Below are 18,412 nucleotides of genomic sequence, written 5' to 3' on the forward strand. Positions count from 1 at the left end.
GGCTGCATCCCCAGCAGCACGGGCTGGGCTGACGCGGGCGTTCCCTGGGTGCTGACGAGACAGGTGAGGGGCTCTGTTGGAGGGCAGTGTTGCGGGACTGGGGGCGTTGGGAACCGATGTGATGCCAGGGTCACCCTCCAGCTCATGGGCAGGCAGGGCTGCTTGTGAAGTGGGGGGTGTTGGGTGGAGAGTTTGAGCAGCAGGCAGCAGAATCGGAGACGATCCCCCCAGGTGGCCGGGATGGGGGTCCTCCATGGTTCTTGCCAGGTCCCACCAGTACAACCATGCTGGGAAGGAGTTAACGCCGACACAAGATCCCACCCTGGCCCCGCTCCCTTCCTCTGCAGCAGCCTGGCCCCTCCTGGCTTTTCCCCTTCCTGAACATTGTGACGGGACGTAGGTGTAAGTGAGGGGCAGGGGCTAAGCAGGGCCGCGGGGTCTCCAGATGCTGGGAAGTGCGGCACCCCAGTGCCTGGGGAACATGGGCACCCTGCCACGGAGGGTCCCGCTCGGCACCAGGACCAGGCGGCAGGTAAGGGAGAGCAGGGATCCTTCCTCGGCAGCCGGCGAGCACTCGGGAACTGCTCTGGGGGTACCTTATCTCTAGGCACCCCCTTCCCCTAGCTGAGCTGTCCCCATCCCACGTGGTGTGGCTGTAGTCCCCACGGAGCCCTTGCTGTGGGGCCAGTCCTGCTGTTGCAGGAGGCGCCCGGGTTTCATCCAGGTCCTGCATCCCACGCCTGGTGTTTTCCAGCGTTTCATTTTTTCCAGAGTGTGTAATAGCCGTTCGCTCGCCCCCGCAGCTGAGCCCGGTGCTGGACGAGCGGGGGGGACCCTCCAGGGGCTGGCTGGACGGGCGGCGATGCTGGCGAGAGCCGAGCCCGGGGCTCCTCCTGGCGGCCCCGGCCCCGGCGTCTCCTAACGGGGATGGAGCACTATCCCATCTACACTGCCCGGGAAGGGTTAAGCCCAGTCAGCTAGTCCAGGGCGGAAGGGAGGGACGTAGGGAGCAGCAGACGGTAAATTTAGATCCTCGGAGCGTCCCGACATGGCGTGAGTGCCGGGTGACGGAAATTGTTCCTCCTCGAGTTGCCTCCCACTCACGCAGAGAATGTGTGGCAGCATGGCCGTTCCATGGGTGGTGGCCCTGCCTGCTGGCCACATGGGCAAGGGTATGAAACACTCGGCGTGTGCACTATGAGCTGCTGCTGGACGGTGGGAGCAGAGGCATGTGCCTGGGCACTGGTGGCATGGACAGGCGTGCCCAGGTGTGCCACACACGGCAGGCAGGTGTTGCTGGGGTCAGCCAGAACCTGTGCTTGCTTGTGTGTGCTTTTCCAATGACAGCCATTGGGGTCTGGCTGCCCACAGCTCCTGGCATTTAAAGCATGCATTTCCAACACCATGCCCCCAAAACTGAGTGCATGTGTAGTTTTCCTTCCCGGACTGTGTCTTTTCCTGATGCCTGGCACATGCATGAGTCTCCCCGGGTGGATGGGGATGTGTGCCTAGGTAGGATTCGTGCCTTGGCAGGCAGTGATGCTCACTGGCTTCAGGCAGCTGCTGACATGATGAAGACAGGAGCTCAGGATGGCAAATGCTGGTTTGGAATGTGTAGGGTTTGTGCTCAGGCTGCTGTCCAGGATGTGCAGGAAAAATACATCAAGGCCATGCCCAGTGTGGTCACTTGTTCTGCCATTCTGTTTCTTCTGGCAGCCCGTGTCCGGTACCATCCGACGCCTCCAGGAAGGCACCATGGAGGCATCTGGCAGGACCCCCACCAGCCCAACCCGCAGAGTCCAGACTGTCATCCAGGTGAGCACGCAGCATCACAGGACCTCTGCTCTGTGGGAACAGGGGAATCTGACTGGGATTCCTCTGCAGTCAGCCCCACCACTGGCACCGCCCTCCAGCCTCTCCCCAGTCTCAGCCAATCCTATTATGGGATCCTCAGCAAAGCCCATTGAGCTAAGCGGCTGGCAGTTGGGATCCTCTTAGATGCAGCCCATGCCCCATAGATCTCCAGCTCCCCTCAGCTTGCCTCAGCTTCCCGGGATAGGTAGCACAGGCAGGAGAGCCCTACTTTCCTGCGTCTTGCCGCTGGACAGTCCTCTGGCATATGTCTGGCATTGATCCTGGTTATGTGGCTGTTTCGGAGCAGCTCAGCCAGGTGGGCAGTGCAGGGGACTGGGCTGCAGCTGCAGGAGCTGTGAGCATCCCTCCTTCTCCTACAGAACAGTCCCCTGGACCTGATTGACACGGGCAAGGGGCTGAAAGTGCAGACAGAGAAGCCACATTTGGTGAGCCTGGGCAGCGGTCGGCTCAGCACTGCCGTCACACTCCTGCCGCTGGAGGAAGGTGAGTGCCAGGGCGTCTCCACGGGCACGCTGGTGACAGAGACACTGAGATACCGTCTCTGCTGGCAGGGAGGACCACCGTTGGCACGGCTGGGACCGACATCGTCCTGCAGGGCGCCGGGCTGGCGCCCCAGCACTGCTACATCGAGAATGTGCGAGGGACACTCACCCTGCACCCCTGTGGCAACGCCTGTGCCATCGACGGCGTGCCGCTGCAGCGGCCCACGCACCTCACCCAAGGTAGGAGCTGTGCTCACCGGAGCCTTTGCCTGTGGAGTTGTGCAGTTGAGTATTGGGGTATTTGAGGAGCCATCCTGTAACTGCATATCCCAGCTAGCATCCTTCTGGCCTCTATGCTCTGCGGTGGGAACCTGCCGGGTCCTGGCAGAGTTTGGGAGCTGGCCTTGCTGCGTGTGTCAAGTGAGGTGGGAAGGGAGAGACCCGGGTGGGCTTTGAAGAACAGCGGAGATGCTGAGCCAACTTTGGGAAGGGAGATGACAGAGGAAAACACCTCGGCTGTCCTCCCGGATGGCTGCCGGGACAGTGCTGGTCTGCCTGCGTGGCTACGGGGCTCGGACCCGGCCGGCCCCCAGGGCCGCTCCCGGGAGCGTGGACAAAGCCGCAGGCTCTTCCCACGCGATCCCCGCCCCTGCCCGGCTCCCGAGTCGCTTCCCGGGGAGGACCCTCGGGCGGGGCGGGCGAGGCCCGGCCCCCCGCCCCTCCCCGGGGGCGGCGCGGCGCTGCCCGGGCGGTGGCGGCGGCGGTGGCGGTGTCGAGGTGAGTGCGGTGCTGCGGCCACGCGTGTCCGCGCCGGGCGGGGCTCGCTCCCGTTCCTCCGGGGTCACGGAGCCGGAACGCTCCGCAGGCGGTGGCGCTGCGCTCCCCCGCGCCTGCCCCCGTGGCTCCGGGAAGGGGGGGACCCACCCGCGTGGGCGCTGCCCCGCGGGGACAATGGGAGCCACGTGGCCGCGGGGAAGGCTCCGGCGCGACGCCCGCGGGGTGCTGGGGTCTCGCCGGTGCCACAGCAGGCTGCGAGGTGCGGGCAGGGCTCAGCCGAGCCGCCATCCTCCTGTCCCCGGGGGCAGGCAGGGACGCGATAGAGCAGGGACAGCATCTGTGCAGGGCCCCAGCGGAATGGACTGCGGGGCTGTCAGGCCGACGCTTGTGGTGCAGTTTGGTGTTTATTCGCTTTGCCGGGGCGACCTGTGGCTCTACTGATGCCGGCACGAGGGGAAGGAAGGCACAGGGCAGTGATGCATCTCTCCGGGACAGCCGCTGCCACGCTGGGCGTCGGCACTGCTCCCTGGCGGGCGGGCTGCCCTCGTTGGGCCGGGGTGAGCAGGACTCCGTCCCGCCCTGGCGCTCAGAGAGGGGAGCCAGGCCCCCCGGACGGCGACAGCAGTTAGTCTGTAGTGCCTCTCGCTCTTGCTGAGAGCTGGGCTGACGGGTGCTTCAAAAAACACGTCCCCTCCGGCGAGGGATTTTCAGCAGCGGCTGTTGGTATGGAGCGAGCCTCTCCCCAGAGCCCTGGCAGGCGCTTCAAAGTGGGGTGTGTCGGCAGCAGCCCGCCTCCTCGCCGCCTGATGCTCCCCGCTGCCAGCACATGCCTCCCCAGCACCGCGGGCAGCAGGTGAACCACGGCGAGCGCCCGCGGCTCCGCTCCCTTTCCCTTCCTCAGGTGCCTTCCTCCTCGGGGCTGCTCGGCAGCCTTGCCCCAAGAGGGCTGCTGCTTTGGGCCAAGAAGAGACGCTTTGCAAGCAGGGACAGGAGCTGTCTTGTCTGCAGCTGGCAGCCACGCAAGCCCTGGAGTGCCGCCAGCTCCCCTGCGGCCCCCGGCGGGGACCCCAGCTGTGCCTGCTCTGGGATGCGCTGCCGGCAGCTGCTGTGCTGACCTGGATTTCAGCCTCCCCTAAGCCTCTGCTGACAGCAGGAGCCCTCTCCCTTCCCGAGGGCGGTGCATCTTGGGGCGAGCAATGCCCGACTGCCTCCCTGCACTCTCTGGAACCACTCTGATATTGCCGGCTAGCAGCTGAGCCCTCTCTCCTCTCTCCCAAGGGTGCACCATCTGCCTGGGCCAGGCCACCTTCCTCCGCTTCAACCACCCTGCTGAGGCCAAGTGGATTAAGAGCATGATCCCTGCGGGGGGCAGGAACCCATCGGCTCTCTATGGGCTTCCAGCAAGTAGGTGACCCCCCCTTGTCCCTGGTGGGGCAGGGCAGATGCTGAAGTGCTCCCTGACCCATCAGCCTTCCCAGTGCCCAATGCTCTCCCAGCCCTGTCCTGTTGCACTCAGGCTCACGCCCGGCTGTGCTGTGCCATCCATCAGCTCAGCACGGTATGGCAGCTGCACTGGTATTTGTTAATGATTAATATCCCCTCAAAGAGGTTGACTGTGGGGGCACTGAGGCATGGCTTTCACTTCTGCCCAGCCTGGCCATGGCAGAGCCATCGCCCGTCGGAGCCCCCCCATTGCTTGGAGGCGGGTGTTTATGTGCTGGGGCTGTGAAGGCCATTCTTCTGGCTGCTGCCCTTCATCTCATGAGCTTATCTTGCTGTGTCTGCCTGTCCGTGGAGCAGTGGGCCAGGAGCCAGTACTGTGCCTGGTTCCTGGGGATGTCCAAATCTCCAGCACTGATCCCTGGGCTGGTAGCCCTTATCCCTGCCCCAACCAGCACGCCCTGGCACAGGGAGAGGAGCTTGGCTGCCTTCCCGTGCCACGTGTGTGTTGGGAAGGCAGCATGCCTGCAGCTGGGGACGGGAGGAGGGGCACAGGGAGGTGCTGTGGCCGAGGAGCATCATGCAACCAAGCAGCATCCCGTGTGGGCCCTGCGTGCTCGCTCTCTGCCACGCAGGACAGGGTGGGATCACGCTGACAGGGCTGTGGCACATCTTCCCAGGATGAAGGCAGTGCCAGCTGCCGTGGGGAGCTGCTGGGTGCCAGGGGGTGACGCAGCCCGGGTGGCACGCTGTCCTGGCTGGGCTCCACGCTGCTGCCATTTGCTGGTCCCCTGAGTGACAGGCACATCGGTGCTGCGCAGGGAGCACGGGGCAGCCCAGGCAGGAGCACCCTGGCCGGGGTGTGGGGAGGCTGTGGGCGACCTGGTGGTTGGTCTGGACAGGCTGCAGGTCAGCAGCTTTTGGCTATTGCATCTCTGGCCCCTTGCTGGGAAGCCAGAGTGTGCAGGGGGCAAGTGGTGGGTGCCAGTGGGGGCTGAGGGCAGCTGCTCTCCAGGGAGTGGAGCAGGGAGCTTCGACGCAGGGAGGGTGGCTGTCCTCTCAGGTTTCTGTCTCCTGGGTGATGGGACTAGCAGGATTCCAGCCTCCTCCCTGTCCCGGCTGGAGGGGGAAAGGGGGCAGCGGGGTGCAGCAGAGAGGGGCTGCTACCCAGCTCTGACTCTTACACCCAGGTGTAAGAGTGATGCCAGGCTGCCCCATAGGACCCAACCCAGACAGGGGCTGCGGTGGAGTCACACCACCCTGATGCCTTCTCCTTTGTTTCCCTGCAGAATCCGAGGCCCTGGTGAATGGTGGCCACCAGCTGTCAGAGCGTGGGTGTCACAGCCACAGCTCCCTTGTCAGCTCCATAGAGAAGGACCTGCAGGACATCATGGACTCACTGGTGCTGGAGGAGTCCGCATCCCCTGGCATCCAGAAGCCGCCTGCCTGTGGCCGATCCCCCCTCTCCCCTGTGGTGAACGGGGGTGGCCGCTGCCTCCTGTCCCCTCCACCCAGCCCTGGGGCTGCCTCAGGGGGCTCCAGCTATGAGAACTTCTCTCCCCTCTCCTCCCCAGCCAGCAGCAGTAGCTACACCAGCCCCTCACTCAGCAGCCAAGAGCAAGGCCCAGCCGTGCCGCCCCCTCTCCCACTGCGCTCCTCCAGCTACAACCATACTGTCCAGCCCCCTGCTCTGCCTGCTGGGGGTTCTGGTGAGCCCTGGCCAGCTGAGAGGCTCGGGGACCACCGGGGGGGCAGCCCTCGGCTGATGCCCAGGGTGGCGCCGCGGCCACGGGTGGCCCTGCAGGAGCGGCCCCCCAGTCCCTTCCGGGAGCCACGGGACTCTCTGGCCCCCGGCCGGCAGCCCACCAGCAGGGCAGCCCCAGAGGCCCGGCTGCAGCCCCCCGAGAGCCCACGGCTTGCCCGGAGGAACCTTGAGAGCATGCGGGAGCTGCCTCCCCTGAGTCCCTCCTTGTCACGCCGGGCTGCCAGCCCCCGGCTGGCCCCTGACACCCCCTCCCCGCAGCCCCGGCTGGGCAGGGAGGTGCCTGGCAGTCCCCGTGCCAGGCGCAAGGGCCCAGAGGAGTCAAAAGGTGCTGGGGGTCCTTCACCCCCGCTGCTGTCAGAGAACCCCACGCGCCGTCCCAGTTTCAGTACTTGCCTGAGCCCCACGTATGGGCTGGGCTCCCCAGCTGTGCCCTCGCCCCGGCAGAGCCCCCGCGCCCCCAGGAAGCCTTTGGTGGACCCACGGCTGCCAGCAGGCTCACGGGAGCGCAAGAACAGCATCACTGACATCAGTGACAACGAGGATGAACTGCTAGAGTACCATCGGCGGCAGCGGCAGGAGCGGGTTCGGGAGCAGGAGATGGAGCGCCTGGTGAGCCTTGGGGCTGGGAGGGGACACGTTTGACTGTGGGACACCCTCTTAGCAAATAGTTGTTGTTGTTTGCTGCTTTGAAACCTGGCCTTTGCCTCTTGGGGATTTGCCACAGCTGCCATGCTGCCAGCTTATCCAAGGGGATTATGGCCAGGAGCAGCCATCGGTGCTCAGTAGCTCTCTGGGAATACAAAGCCCCCGGGTTACAGCAGCCTGTGGAAGCTGGTAGGGCTGGCATGTCCCCAGGGCTACTGGCCAAAATGGTGGTGCCCCTTGCAAAACTCTCCACATCTTGTCCATCCCTGCCAGGGCCCATCTGCTGGTGGTGGTGCCGTGGCTCTGTGGACATTGCATCTATATTTAGGGCTGATGGAGTTTTTATGGGACTGGCATCTGCCTGGATGAGGTTTGCTGTGTCTCTGGCAGTCCTGCAGGCCGGGCTGAGCTGCCAGGGCTGTGTTTGCTCAGCCCTGACTCATGCCTGGCGCAGGCAGCCTGAGTCACTGCCTGGAAATAGCGGCGGCACTCGGCAGCCGGCACTGCTGCCTGTCATTAGTCTGTCTCCAGCTCCAGCACATCGCGTGCCTGCCTCTGCTGTGGGGTCAAGCTGGCTGCATTGTGCTTTGTAATGTTGCCTGCCCACCCCACCGTGCGGGGCCGTATTCTGATGGCCACCATTGGCACAGGGCTCTGTCTGCTCCTGCCACAGCACATGCTGGATGGGGACCATTCTTTCTTACAGGAGCGGCAGCGCCTGGAGACCATCCTGAACCTCTGTGCTGAGTACACCAAGACAGACGGCACTGAGCCCGGTGACACGCACAGGCTCCTGGCTGGTGACACGGATGCTGGCCAGTGGGTGCCCAGGGGTGCCATGGCTCTGGGCCACACTGTTGAAGAGCTGCAGCAGAGGGAGAGTGTGGAGAGATCAGATGAGGAGAATCTGAAGGAGGAGTGCAGCAGCACTGAGAGTACCCACCACGAGGTAAGGGGACATCTGTGCCGTTCTGTTCCATGCCATGCTGCACAGTGCCATGCCAATCAGCCCCTTCCACAGCACGAGAAGCTGACAGGACCCCGGGCCAAGGAGGCACAGCGGCTGGAGGAGGAGCGTGCCGGTGTCCTCGGACGCCTGGACCAGCTGAAGGGTCGTGTCAAGGAGCTTGAGCAGCAGCTGCAGGAGACATCGCGAGAGGTGAGAGCTCAGGGGACACTGCTGGGTCCCCTGCTGCTTGCTGCCCTCACCAGTCAGCACTAAACCCTAAGGGTATGAGCTAGATCCAGCAGGAGCAGCAATCCTGACTGTGCTTTGTCTGTGCAGGCAGAGATGGAGCGGGCACTGCTGCAGGGTGAGCGGGAGTCAGAGGTGGTGCGGCTGCGGCAGGAGCAGGAGGCAGCGCAGCAGCTGCAGGAGAAGCTCTCCAGCCTGGACGCCAGCATCCGCAAGGAGCGGGACAAGGTGAGCCCTGTCACAGGTTCCCACTGTCACCAGCTGTGCCATACCCTCCCTGGCACTCACAGCCCGTGCTGCAATGTCTCATGCTGCAGCCTTCCCCTGCAGACGTGTTCTCCAGACCCTGGGCTCCGCAGAGGCTTTGGGGAGCAGCCCCTGTGGTTTGCATTGTAGGGGGATCTGTCTGTCTGTCTGTCTGGGCTTGGTCAAACAGCCCTGCTGGAGGAGAGCACAGCCAACGTTCAGGAAGCATTTCAGCTGCTGCCTGTTGCTCTGGCAGGGAGACTGGTGTGAGCTTTCCAGAGGCTGCTGCCTGCAGTGGGCAGTGCCGGAGCAGAGGCCTTGGCTCTCCCCATTACCTGTCCTCGCTGGGGAACTGTGTCTTGCAGCAAGTCACCTCACTCTGCTGCGCCTTCATGAGTGATGGCAGCTGTTGCTGTAGTGTTTGGCTTGCTGGCGGTGGCTGGAAAACCACTGCAGTGTTTATCTTGGTGGGTTTAGGAGGGGGTCCTGGCCCCCTTTGCCCGATGTTGCCTGTAGTGCAGTTACTGCCTGAAGGCACCCATGGCGCTGCCTACGTGGGATGTTTGTCCCAGCTTCTGGTTGCTGGCTGTCCCACAGCCTTGCAGGCAGTGTGGCATGGCCTTGTTGACAGGAAAGCTGCTGGGATCCAGTCCCTGCTGCCTGAGGCCATTGTCCCGTGCAGCCTATGCCAAGGTCCCACCAGCAGCTCTGTGCCACCCTCATGTGGCATCAGTGTCCCTTGGGGTCTGGCCTGCCCCGTGGCTGTGGTTGTGGGTGCCAGGGCTGTTGGGGTGCCTGTGGCCTGGCAGAGTGGCCATTGGTGCCTCCCAGTGATGCTCCTACAGCATTTGGGGGTTTTGTTCTGGTTTTGGTCTTCCAGCCCTTTGTAGGCATCTTCTGTAGCCAGGGACAGCCTCATGCAGAGCCAGGAGAGGAGCACAGGGGAAGCCCTCTCCCAGCCTCTCTGCTGACCTAACCACCCACTTTCCTAACCCATCTGCACTACTCACACTAACAGTGCCTGCTCTGAACTCTGCCATCACCTCTGACATCTCTGCACATCTAGGAGCCCCCAGGCAATCCACCGCTCCTCTCTTGGGGCATCTGCCTGTACCAGCCTTGCCTCCTTGCCAGCATGTCCCCTCGTAGCCCTTTTCATGATGTCCCATCTCTGTGTGGAACACAGCAGCAAGCATTTCTCAATGCCAAGCCCCCATAAGGTACCGCCAACCCTGTGGGTGGTTCCCCTATGCCAGTGCCATGTTGCTGGCCCCATTTTACTGCTCCTGTGGCCAGGCCCCTCATCCCAGCCCAGGAGTCAGTGTCTGCTCTGCTGCTGGCTCATCATAGCCTGAGCATCTCTTGCTGGACCACAGCCTCCTTTTTTCACTGCTGCCCTCTCCTTCTAATGGATGAGGGTGGTCCATGACCTCAGGCTGCATTCAGGACCTGCAGTCCCTAACTGGTAGCAGTTAACAAATCCAGTTAGTGGTTATTGTGATGCAGCTGTGTGCAGGATTGGGATGACTTGAACCATACTATCAGTGTTGATCTTTTTGCTGCCTGCAAGTTTGTTCTTGGAAACACAAAGCTGAGGTCAGAGGCTGGCTGTAACTCCTCTAACACTGCTCAGCCAGCTCCTGTGTCTCTTGATCTCTGGATCCCCCTGTAGCTGCCATGCTGTTCCTTCTCCTGAGCCCCCTCTGTCTCCAGCTGAGCTCCTCTCTAACTCACAGCTTCTGCATGGCGCCCATTTGAGAAGTGTGTCTTCTTTCTTTTTTTTTTTTCCTTTTTCTTTTCCTTTTTTTTTTTTTTTTTGTTTTGTCTTGTTCTCCCCTAATTCAGGAAAGGGCAAAGGTTGATGCTGAAAGGAAGGAGCTAGAGCAACTCCAGGCGCTTTACCATGAGTCGAAGAGCCACCTTGCTAAGTGCCCCGAGTCAATGCGGGAGCAATTGCAGGAGCAGATGCGAAGGGTCAGTGTCTCCCCCCACCCCTCCCGGACCATGGCCCACCTCCCTCCGCTCCAGCTTAGGCCAGCTCTTCCCTGCCAGCCGGGCTGCACTGGGAGCGTCGCGCCCGGGCTGGAGGCGGCTGGCACCGGGCACCACCGTCCTGGTAAGCTTGCCACTCGCCCGGGGCGCGGGAGAGCTCGGCGGAGCTCCTCGGGACCCGCTCGGCAGAGCTCCTCGGGACGGGCAGGGCACCAGCATGGACCCTGCCCTGCAAGGAGGGCAGGCTGGGGAGCCTTGGGGGCTGCTGCATCCTCATCTGGCTGCCTCCAACTATATCCTGAGAATGTTCATTTACACAGTGATGTTGATACATGTTACTGCTAGTCCTCAGCATTTTTTCCTATTACCTGGTGTTTTCTGGAAGTGGTTGACTTTCCCCAGCCCATGGCTAGTGCCTGCTCAGATAAACCCACATTGCCACAGCCTGCTCCGGCCAGGCACTCACATTCTGGATGAGGGTCTGGTGTAGAGCGGGCAGGGGGGCGCTGAAGCTGTGTCTGCGTGTGGGAGCCCTCAGGAGCCAGCACATCAGTGCTGTGTCACTGGCTGCCCATCTCATGGAGCAGGTGAAACACATCCCCGTGGGGTGCATGGCACACTGGCTGCCAGGGTGGCACTGGCAGGCCTGATCTGAGCGCTGCCACGTGCTGTCGGTGCATGAAGGCTGGAAGGACACATGGGAGTTTGTCCAGCATGGTGCTTGTCTGTTGGGGCTTTGCCACCTGCAGGCTTGGTGATGCAGTGTTGCTGTTGGTGGTTGCGCTGGTGTTTTGTTACCTGTCAGGGCACGGCTTTAGCCCATGTGTGGTTCAGCAGGGGCAGCTGGTCTCCGAGGGCTGGCGAAACCCCTGGCTGTGGCAGGCTCATCTCATGGGGGTGACTGCTCTGTGCTGGCCAGTTCTGGGTGCCTCCATTGCCTTCTTCTGTCTGCAGACACTCCTGTCAGAATCTCTCATGTTTCTGATGCCCAGCAGAGAGCAAAACTGCCTGCCTGCCACACCAGGCACAGGGGACAGGCTTGGCCACCAGCTCTTGTTCCTGGCCAGCACCAGTAGGATGTGGAGGCATGGCAGGAGGCTTTGCTGTGGGAGACCTGCCTTCAGGATGTGGAGGTGCCCATCCAGTGAGTCTGATCCGCTCACAGTGCTCTCGTGTGTTCAAAGGAGGCAGAGGCACTGGAGACGGAGGCCAAGCTGTTTGAGGACCTGGAGTTCCAGCAGCTGGAGCGAGAGAGCCACCTGGAAGAGGAGCGCGAGGCGCGAGGGCAGCAGCTGCTGCAGAGCCGGGCCGAGTGCCACCGCAGCATCGCCCGCAGGAAGGTGGGCATGGCAGGGGGAGTTCCGTGGGGCTGTGCCCCTGGGCCAGGCTGCATCCCAGGGCTCACCAGCAGCCAGCTCATCTCTGCTGCCACTCCCCAGGAGCGAGTGGCTGCCCTGGATGCCCAGGCTGCCCAGATCCGGCTGCAGAGTGCGCAGGAGGCCGAGCGCCTGGCCAGGGAGCGCAGCAGCGTCCTGCAGCTCCTGCAGAAGGTAAGGCCCTGACTGTAATGCAGCTCCTGCAGAAGGTAATGGCCTGACTGTGTGCTCCTGGGGGGGCTCGAGGCAGGGGACCAGATCCTGCCAGCTCTTGACAGGTTTGCTGGCAGGCAGGGAGAGCTGCCATGGGGTGCCAGTAGCCATCAGCTGCCTCTGACCTCTCCTCTCCCTGTGCAGGAGAAGGAGAAGCTCGTGTCTCTGGAGAGGCGATACCAGCTTGTCACAGGTGGCAGGAGCTTCCCAAAAATGTCCTCAGCTCTCCGAGAGGTAAGTTGGTAGAGAGGAGGCTGTGGTCCTTAGAGCTGCTCTCTCTCCTAAGCTGCAGCCATCAGTGAGAATGAGCCTTGTGCACCACCAGCTTTGCTCTGCAGCAGTTCCCAAGTACCTTCTGGCCAGAGCCAGGTGCTTCCACCTGCTCAAAGTCTCTCCATGGGCTGCAGAGGTTGGGAGGGAGGAAGGGGAAATGCAACAGAGCAGCACATGGGACAGGATTGCTTAGGGTCCCATCGCTGCTGGAGAGCAAGTGTGGGGATGTCTTGGTGCTGGTCCAGGGGACTTCTAGGTGGGAGTGAGTTGCCCCATTACCTTGCTCACGGCTCTGAATGGGGAGCCACAACCATGATGCCCTTAGGGACTGTGGTACTGCCTGACTTGCTGCTGGTAAGAGGCACAAGATGGCAGAGTCCCCTCGTGCCTGCCTGCAGTGGGACTCCTGCTGCTGCCACCTTGCTATCTCTGCCCACCTTGCCTACGTGACCTTTACCCTTCAACAGGAGACCCTCCATATCTCAGAACCTTATGAGCTGTTGGAGGGACCTAAGCCCCTGAGCCCCCTGCCAGCAGCAGCTGCCTCCTTAGCTTCTCCTGCCACCTACTCCTACCCTAAGGCACAAGAGGTAACTAACTAGAGGGACTAGCTGCATGTGCTTGCTCACTTACCCCTCCTTGGCTGAGACCCCTTTTGTGGCCTAATGGCACCCCCAGGCAGCAGGGCAGCCCCACAGCAGCATGGCTGGAGCATTTGTCATACAGATCTCTGGCAGCTGTGCTCATTAACACTCAGTCCTTGATTCCAGGTGCTCTCCTGAGCCTGCTGGGCATCCCAGTTCCTGCCACTGCCCCCTAATTTAATCCTGGTGCAGTGGTTTCCCCCTTGCTCACTGCTTGCCATCTGGCTGGGCACCTCCTGACAGCATCCTGTAGGGTCCTGCTAGCATGGCTTTCCCAAAATAAGAGCAAGTCCTCAGCTTTAGCATATTTGGCTCAGAAAGGATGAGGAAGTGGATTTTAAGCTGGCCCAGCACAGCTCGAGGTGCCTCCCCCAGTGCTGCTGCACTAGGGAGGACTTGTGGCCTGTGGAAGACCCTGAGGCATCCCTGCCCCTCGTAGGCACTCGGCAAAGCTGCACTGAAGGCTGGAGCAAGATGGGTGCCAGCACACCCAGCCCAGCTTGAGCACCCCAAGGTGCTGCACGCTGGGGACACCATGGGCAGCAGGGCAGGACTGGGGAGGCAGGGTTGGGGCAGGAATGCACAGGGAGGCTTGCTCCCACTGTGCAGTCAGTGCCATGATGCCAGCACATGGGTCTAACTCTTCTTCTTCTCCCTTGCCATGGATTTCTAGGAGTACATGAGGCTGTCTGACGTTTTCAGGTTCTGCAGTAATGCACATGGCCCCAGCCTGGACACTAAAGCTTCTGCTGCTACCCCTGCTGCCGCTCAGAGCTCTTTCTTGCTTGCTGTAGCTCCCGCAGCCAACGAGGTACCTGCCCCAGAGCATGCTCGGGTTTGCTCCCTCGGGTTGCCTCCAGGCAGGGAGGCAGCTGCGGCCCCCCCGTGTGCCCTGGGGCCTGGAGCCACATCTCTCTGGGGTCAGGACACTTGTCTGGCTGCAGCTGAGTGGGGAGCAGAGGCTCCAGCTGCCCGGTCTCCTTGCTGGGGTGCACTTCTCGCCTGCTCTGGATGCAGTGGCAGGGCAGGAGCAGAGTGGGTGCCCAGCAGTGGGAGGGGCAGCCCTTTGTTTGTTGGCTGCAGTCCTGGCTGCTTGTCTCAAGCGAGGAGGATGCAGAGGAGGATGCAGAGCAGGCCCGACCCAGTGCCCAGCAGCAGGGTGGCTGCTGCACCGACTGCTTTTCCTCCCGGGACAATGAACCTTCCTGTGGGGGTTGGAGCTGCCTGCTTGTTCCTCTGTGCCTGCTTGCCCCAGCTCTTAACCTGGTTCAATCTGCTTCTCTCTGCCCAGTATGTGACCGTAGAGCAGCTCTCAGGTATCCTGGGCAGCCTCCACACCCCTGCTGCTTCCCTGCTGGGCTGTACCCCTCCGGCTCCTTCATCCTCAGGCTGTGCTCCTCCTCTTCCATCTCTCCCTTCTCCCTTCGTCTCTGCAGAGGTTGGTGCCCTGTTTCCCTCCCTTTGGCCCCTTGTACTCTCCCTGGGAGGTGATGGAGATGCATGGGAAGGGGTGAGCTGCAGATGGAGCTGAGCAGCTCAGGCTCTTGACACTCCACACACCCTTGGCTGTCCTGCCTGCTGCTCCACTGCCCCCAGGGCAGGGGGTCTTTGTGCTTGATCAGTTCTCACATTCTCTTGAGCAGCAAACAGCTCCTACAGCTGCTGGGACTTAGCCAGGGAGTGCACAGGATCCCCAGGGGTCTGCATGTTAAGTTCTGGGGGAGTGGTGCAGGCATAGGCAGGAATGCTTCAACCTCTTCTCTGTGCATCTGTCCCTCTTGCTGCATTTGTCCTTCATCCTTTCTCACGCAGCCTCTCTCTCCAGATGGAGCAGCAGCTGTTGGGAGGCCCTGTGTGTCTCCCGGCTCTTGATTTAGAGAAGTGGTACCAGGAGGTTATGGCTGGCTTTGAGACCTCCTCTTCCTCTGTCTCTCCTTCTTCTTCCCCTCCTCCACTTCCAGCTAAAGCTCACTCCTCTCACAAGGCTCTGCAGGTAATCCTGGCTCTCTGCTGCCGAGGCTCAGGCTTTGGGGCCGCTGGTTGTGGCCAAAGTGGGGCAGTGTGGGGACGTTCCTGTGGACCCTGTACCCTGAGTGCCACTGGGGCTCTGGCTGCCACTGCAGGCAAAGGCAGAGCTGTGGCTTAGGGTAGGCAGTCTCTGCCTCCTCTTGGGCTGCATTCCCTTGCCAGGATGGCACTGACACAGAGCAGGATCTGGGGAGCCATCTGTCTAGGGGGACTTTTGCAGTTCCCCCATGTCTCTGTCATTCTGTGTCTCTGTGCTCAGGTCTATCGTGCAAAAGCAGAGGCTGGTGCTGGTGTCCTCACCCCTCGGATGAAGAGTGGGACCCCTTCGTCCTCGCAGCTCAACCTCTCCGTGCTGGAGCGCAGCCCCTCCCCCAAGGTATGGCTGGCAGGGGACCCAGGCACCCTGGCCATGGCTCACACCTGCCTGGTGCCAGCCCCCATCCCCATCCTTGCAGCTGACCACCCACTGTCCTGCCCAGGGCCCCCCCAGCCCGGCGGGCAGCCTGTCCCGCAACCTGGTGGCCACGCTGCAGGACATCGAGACCAAGCGCCAGCTGGCCCTGCAGCAGAAGGGTGAGCTCTGCCTCTGTGTCCTGGCTCTGGGGGGTGGTGGGACTTTGGGAGACGCTCTCCCTGCTGCCACTTGGGCAATGGAGAAGGGAGCCTGGCCGAGGGTGGCGACAGCAGCAATGCTCCAGCAGGATGCAGTGCCTCTCTCACAGTCTCTTGCTTTTCCCCCCCTCTCTTTCCTCCTGACCCCTCCACCTGACGGCCCATCTCCAGCCAAGCTGCTCCCAGCAGAGCCCTTGCAGCCAGGCAATCTACCAGGTAGAGACGTGGGGTGACTTGGACTGCCTAGAGCAGCCCAGAGGCAGCAGCATGGCTGTTTGCTGGCACCTTCTGCTATACATAAGAGGGGCATGACCAGTCCAGGACGCCAGGTGCATCTCAACATCTGCTAAGAGACAAGCCTGTGCTTCCCTAGCCTGCAAATGCTTTGCCCTGCTTGTTCCTTACCAGCCTGGTGCATGTGCCCCCTGCTCCTGCCCAGACAGGTTGCAGTGCTTGCCAGAGAGTTGTGACCGCAGCTCCCACCTCTGCCCCTACCATGCCTTCGTGGTTCCACCTGTGCCTGTAGTGTCTTCTGCCTGTGCCACCCCCTTTGCCCACCATGCTGTGGCTCTGAATGTGGCACATTTAACTTGGTGTTGTAATCTTGCTGTGGCACAGGTCGGCAGGTGATCGAGGAGCAGAAACGGCGGCTGGCAGAGCTGAAGCAGAAAGCGGCTGCCGAGGCGCAGTCCCAGTGGGAAGCCCTGCATGGGCAGCCCCCCTTCCCCACTGCCTTTCCCCGGCTTGTGCACCACTCCATCCTCCACCACAGCCGTCCCCATGGTGCCGGACCGCGGGCTGAGGAGCTGGACCATGCCTATGACACGCTCAGCCTGGAGAGCTCAGACAGCATGGACACCAGCATCTCCATCGGCAACAACTCTGCGTGCTCGCCTGACAATATCTCCAGGTAATCCTGGGGCCAGCTCCTATGGCCAGGGGACAGCTTGCTCTGCTGGTGTGCTGCTGGCTCAAGGTCCTTCCTGCTGGGCCGGCAGCTGTGGCTGTTTTGCAGTGCCAGCGGGATGGAGACAGGGAGGATTGAGGAGATGGAGAAGATGCTGAAGGAGGCACACGAGGAGAAGTCGCGGTTGATGGAGTCCCGGGTGAGTGGGGGCACCAGCACCGTGGCTGGGTGGCAAGCAGGACTCCAGTGCTTGGGGCTGAGTGCCTGTGCGTGCTGGCAGGAGCGGGAGATGGAGCTGCGGCAGCAGGCGCTGGAGGACGAGCGCTGGCGGCGGGAGCAGCTGGAACGCCGGCTGCAGGATGAGACCGCACGGCGGCAGAAGCTGGTGGAGAAAGAGGTCAAGCTGCGGGAGAAGCACTTCTCACAGGTGTGAGGCAGGCTGCCGTGCCCCTCTCTCAGCCTGGACAGTGAGGCACACCCAGTTTGCTGCTGCTGTCCCAGCTCGCAGCAGAGGGACGTGGCTCTTGTCACTGTCGGTGGCCTTTGCAGGGCTGTGTTGCTTTTCCAGGCTCGTCCCCTGACACGGTACCTCCCCATCCGCAAGGAGGATTTCAACCTGCGGCTGCACATCGAGTCCTCGGGCCACAGTGTTGACACCTGCTACCACATCATCCTGACAGAGAAGATGTGCAAGGGCTACCTGGTCAAGATGGGCGGGAAGATCAAATCTTGGAAGAAGCGCTGGTTTGTCTTTGACCGCATGAAGCGCACCCTCTCCTACTATGTGGGTGAGTCCTGATGCCACCTTGTGCCCCCTCCCCATGCCATCACCCACAGTCCACAACAATTCCCTCTCTTGGGCAGATAAACATGAGACAAAGCTGAAGGGTGTTATCTACTTCCAAGCCATTGAAGAGGTTTACTATGACCACCTCCGCAGTGCAGCCAAGGTGAGAGCTGGGCACTGCCCCTGCTGTGCTGTCTGCTGGCAGCCCCTGTGGGTGTCCCCATTCTCCTGCCCTCTGTCATGCTGGTCGGGGGTGGGAAGAGCAGTGTGTGCCAGGGGTGCTCCTGGAATGGTCTGTGGCCCCTGATGGTGCCAGCCTCAGGGCACCGAGGGCAGGACCCCAGTGCTGAGCTTTTTGGGGGACCAGGAGGGGATTGCTGCTGCTCAGAGGGGAACAGAGTGCTGATTTCATCCTCCCCTCCAGAGCCCCAACCCTGCGCTCACTTTCTGTGTCAAGACCCACGACCGACTCTACTACATGGTGGCACCATCAGCCGAGGCCATGCGCATCTGGATGGATGTCATTGTCACTGGGGCAGAGGGCTATACCCAGTTCATGAACTGAGGACGGTGCTGTGCATCCCAGATCCACCAGCTGCATGGACTTGTGAGCCTCCCAAGCAGCGAGGAGCTCCTGAGGGACCATGGTCCCTGCTACGCCTCCTGCCAAGGGCTGTGCATACCGACATTGTGGAACTGCGTTGGGCACAGCTGGGTGGTCCTGAGTGTTGCCTGTCCAGGCAAGGGAATAAGGTTCTTTTTATGCTGACTTTCTAGAAACAGACTTTATTGGAACAATATCAAAGTGCTGAAATGTAAAAAGCTGCCAAAGAGCTGCTGGGACCTGAGCCCTCTGCCTTGGGGAGGTGCTGGTTTTGAGGCTGATGCTGATTGTTGCTGCCACAGTGTTCCGGGGAAGGAGACGGTGAGGGCCCCCCAGCCCCGTGCGGCCAGGATGTCCCACTGTGTAGACTCAGACCCCTTTTGTAAACCTTTTATAATTTCGGAGCGTTGTCCCCTGTGCTGGGGCCGGATGGGTGTTGTGGCGCTGACTGCCCGGTCTTAAAGCATTTGTGAAACAGGCTCTCCCTTCTGCATGGACTCTGAACTGGCAGCACGGTACAGACGGACCGGGGTCTGCCCCGGGGCTGGGGG

At 61.7% G+C, this 18,412-nt stretch overlaps 1 protein-coding gene across 2 annotated transcripts; it reads left to right on the forward strand.

The window, feature by feature from the left end:
- The first annotated feature begins 44 nt into the window (after positions 1-44).
- Positions 45-18,341, forward strand: PHLDB1 (pleckstrin homology like domain family B member 1). 2 transcript variants are annotated; one of them, XM_036397542.1, is made up of 26 exons: positions 45-63; positions 1,717-1,815; positions 2,235-2,358; positions 2,427-2,597; positions 4,413-4,538; positions 5,864-6,948; positions 7,691-7,933; positions 8,006-8,143; positions 8,270-8,407; positions 10,271-10,399; positions 11,602-11,757; positions 11,857-11,967; positions 12,151-12,240; positions 12,747-12,869; positions 13,597-13,734; positions 14,215-14,361; positions 14,749-14,916; positions 15,211-15,327; positions 15,407-15,524; positions 15,735-15,779; positions 16,182-16,473; positions 16,579-16,669; positions 16,751-16,897; positions 17,039-17,258; positions 17,335-17,420; positions 17,682-18,341. In XM_036397542.1, the coding sequence occupies exons 2-26, from the start codon at positions 1,756-1,758 to the stop codon at positions 17,820-17,822; spliced, it is 4,404 nt and encodes a 1,467-aa protein (XP_036253435.1). In that variant the 5' UTR covers positions 45-63; positions 1,717-1,755; the 3' UTR covers positions 17,823-18,341. The 2 variants fall into 2 exon arrangements, with proteins under 2 accessions (XP_036253435.1, XP_036253436.1); XM_036397543.1 differs by lacking the exons at positions 45-63; positions 12,747-12,869; positions 13,597-13,734; ... (1 more) ...; positions 14,749-14,916; positions 15,735-15,779 and adding an exon at positions 515-532 and having other exon boundaries at positions 15,431-15,524.
- The last annotated feature ends 71 nt before the right edge of the window (positions 18,342-18,412 follow it).

Source organism: Molothrus ater, chromosome 22 (assembly GCF_012460135.2).
Source record: "Molothrus ater isolate BHLD 08-10-18 breed brown headed cowbird chromosome 22, BPBGC_Mater_1.1, whole genome shotgun sequence".
In the NCBI taxonomy this organism is placed as follows: Eukaryota; Metazoa; Chordata; class Aves; order Passeriformes; family Icteridae; genus Molothrus; species Molothrus ater.

Excerpts from the sequence above, each read along its gene's own strand:
- PHLDB1 (XM_036397542.1), top strand. The coding sequence starts at position 1,756 with ATGGAGGCATCTGGCAGGACCCCCACCAGCCCAACCCGCAGAGTCCAG. Across the intron at positions 2,359-2,426 it reads ACTCCTGCCGCTGGAGGAAG|GGAGGACCACCGTTGGCACG; the intron begins GTGAGTGCCAGG and ends CTCTGCTGGCAG. Across the intron at positions 14,917-15,210 it reads CCTCTCACAAGGCTCTGCAG|GTCTATCGTGCAAAAGCAGA; the intron begins GTAATCCTGGCT and ends CTCTGTGCTCAG.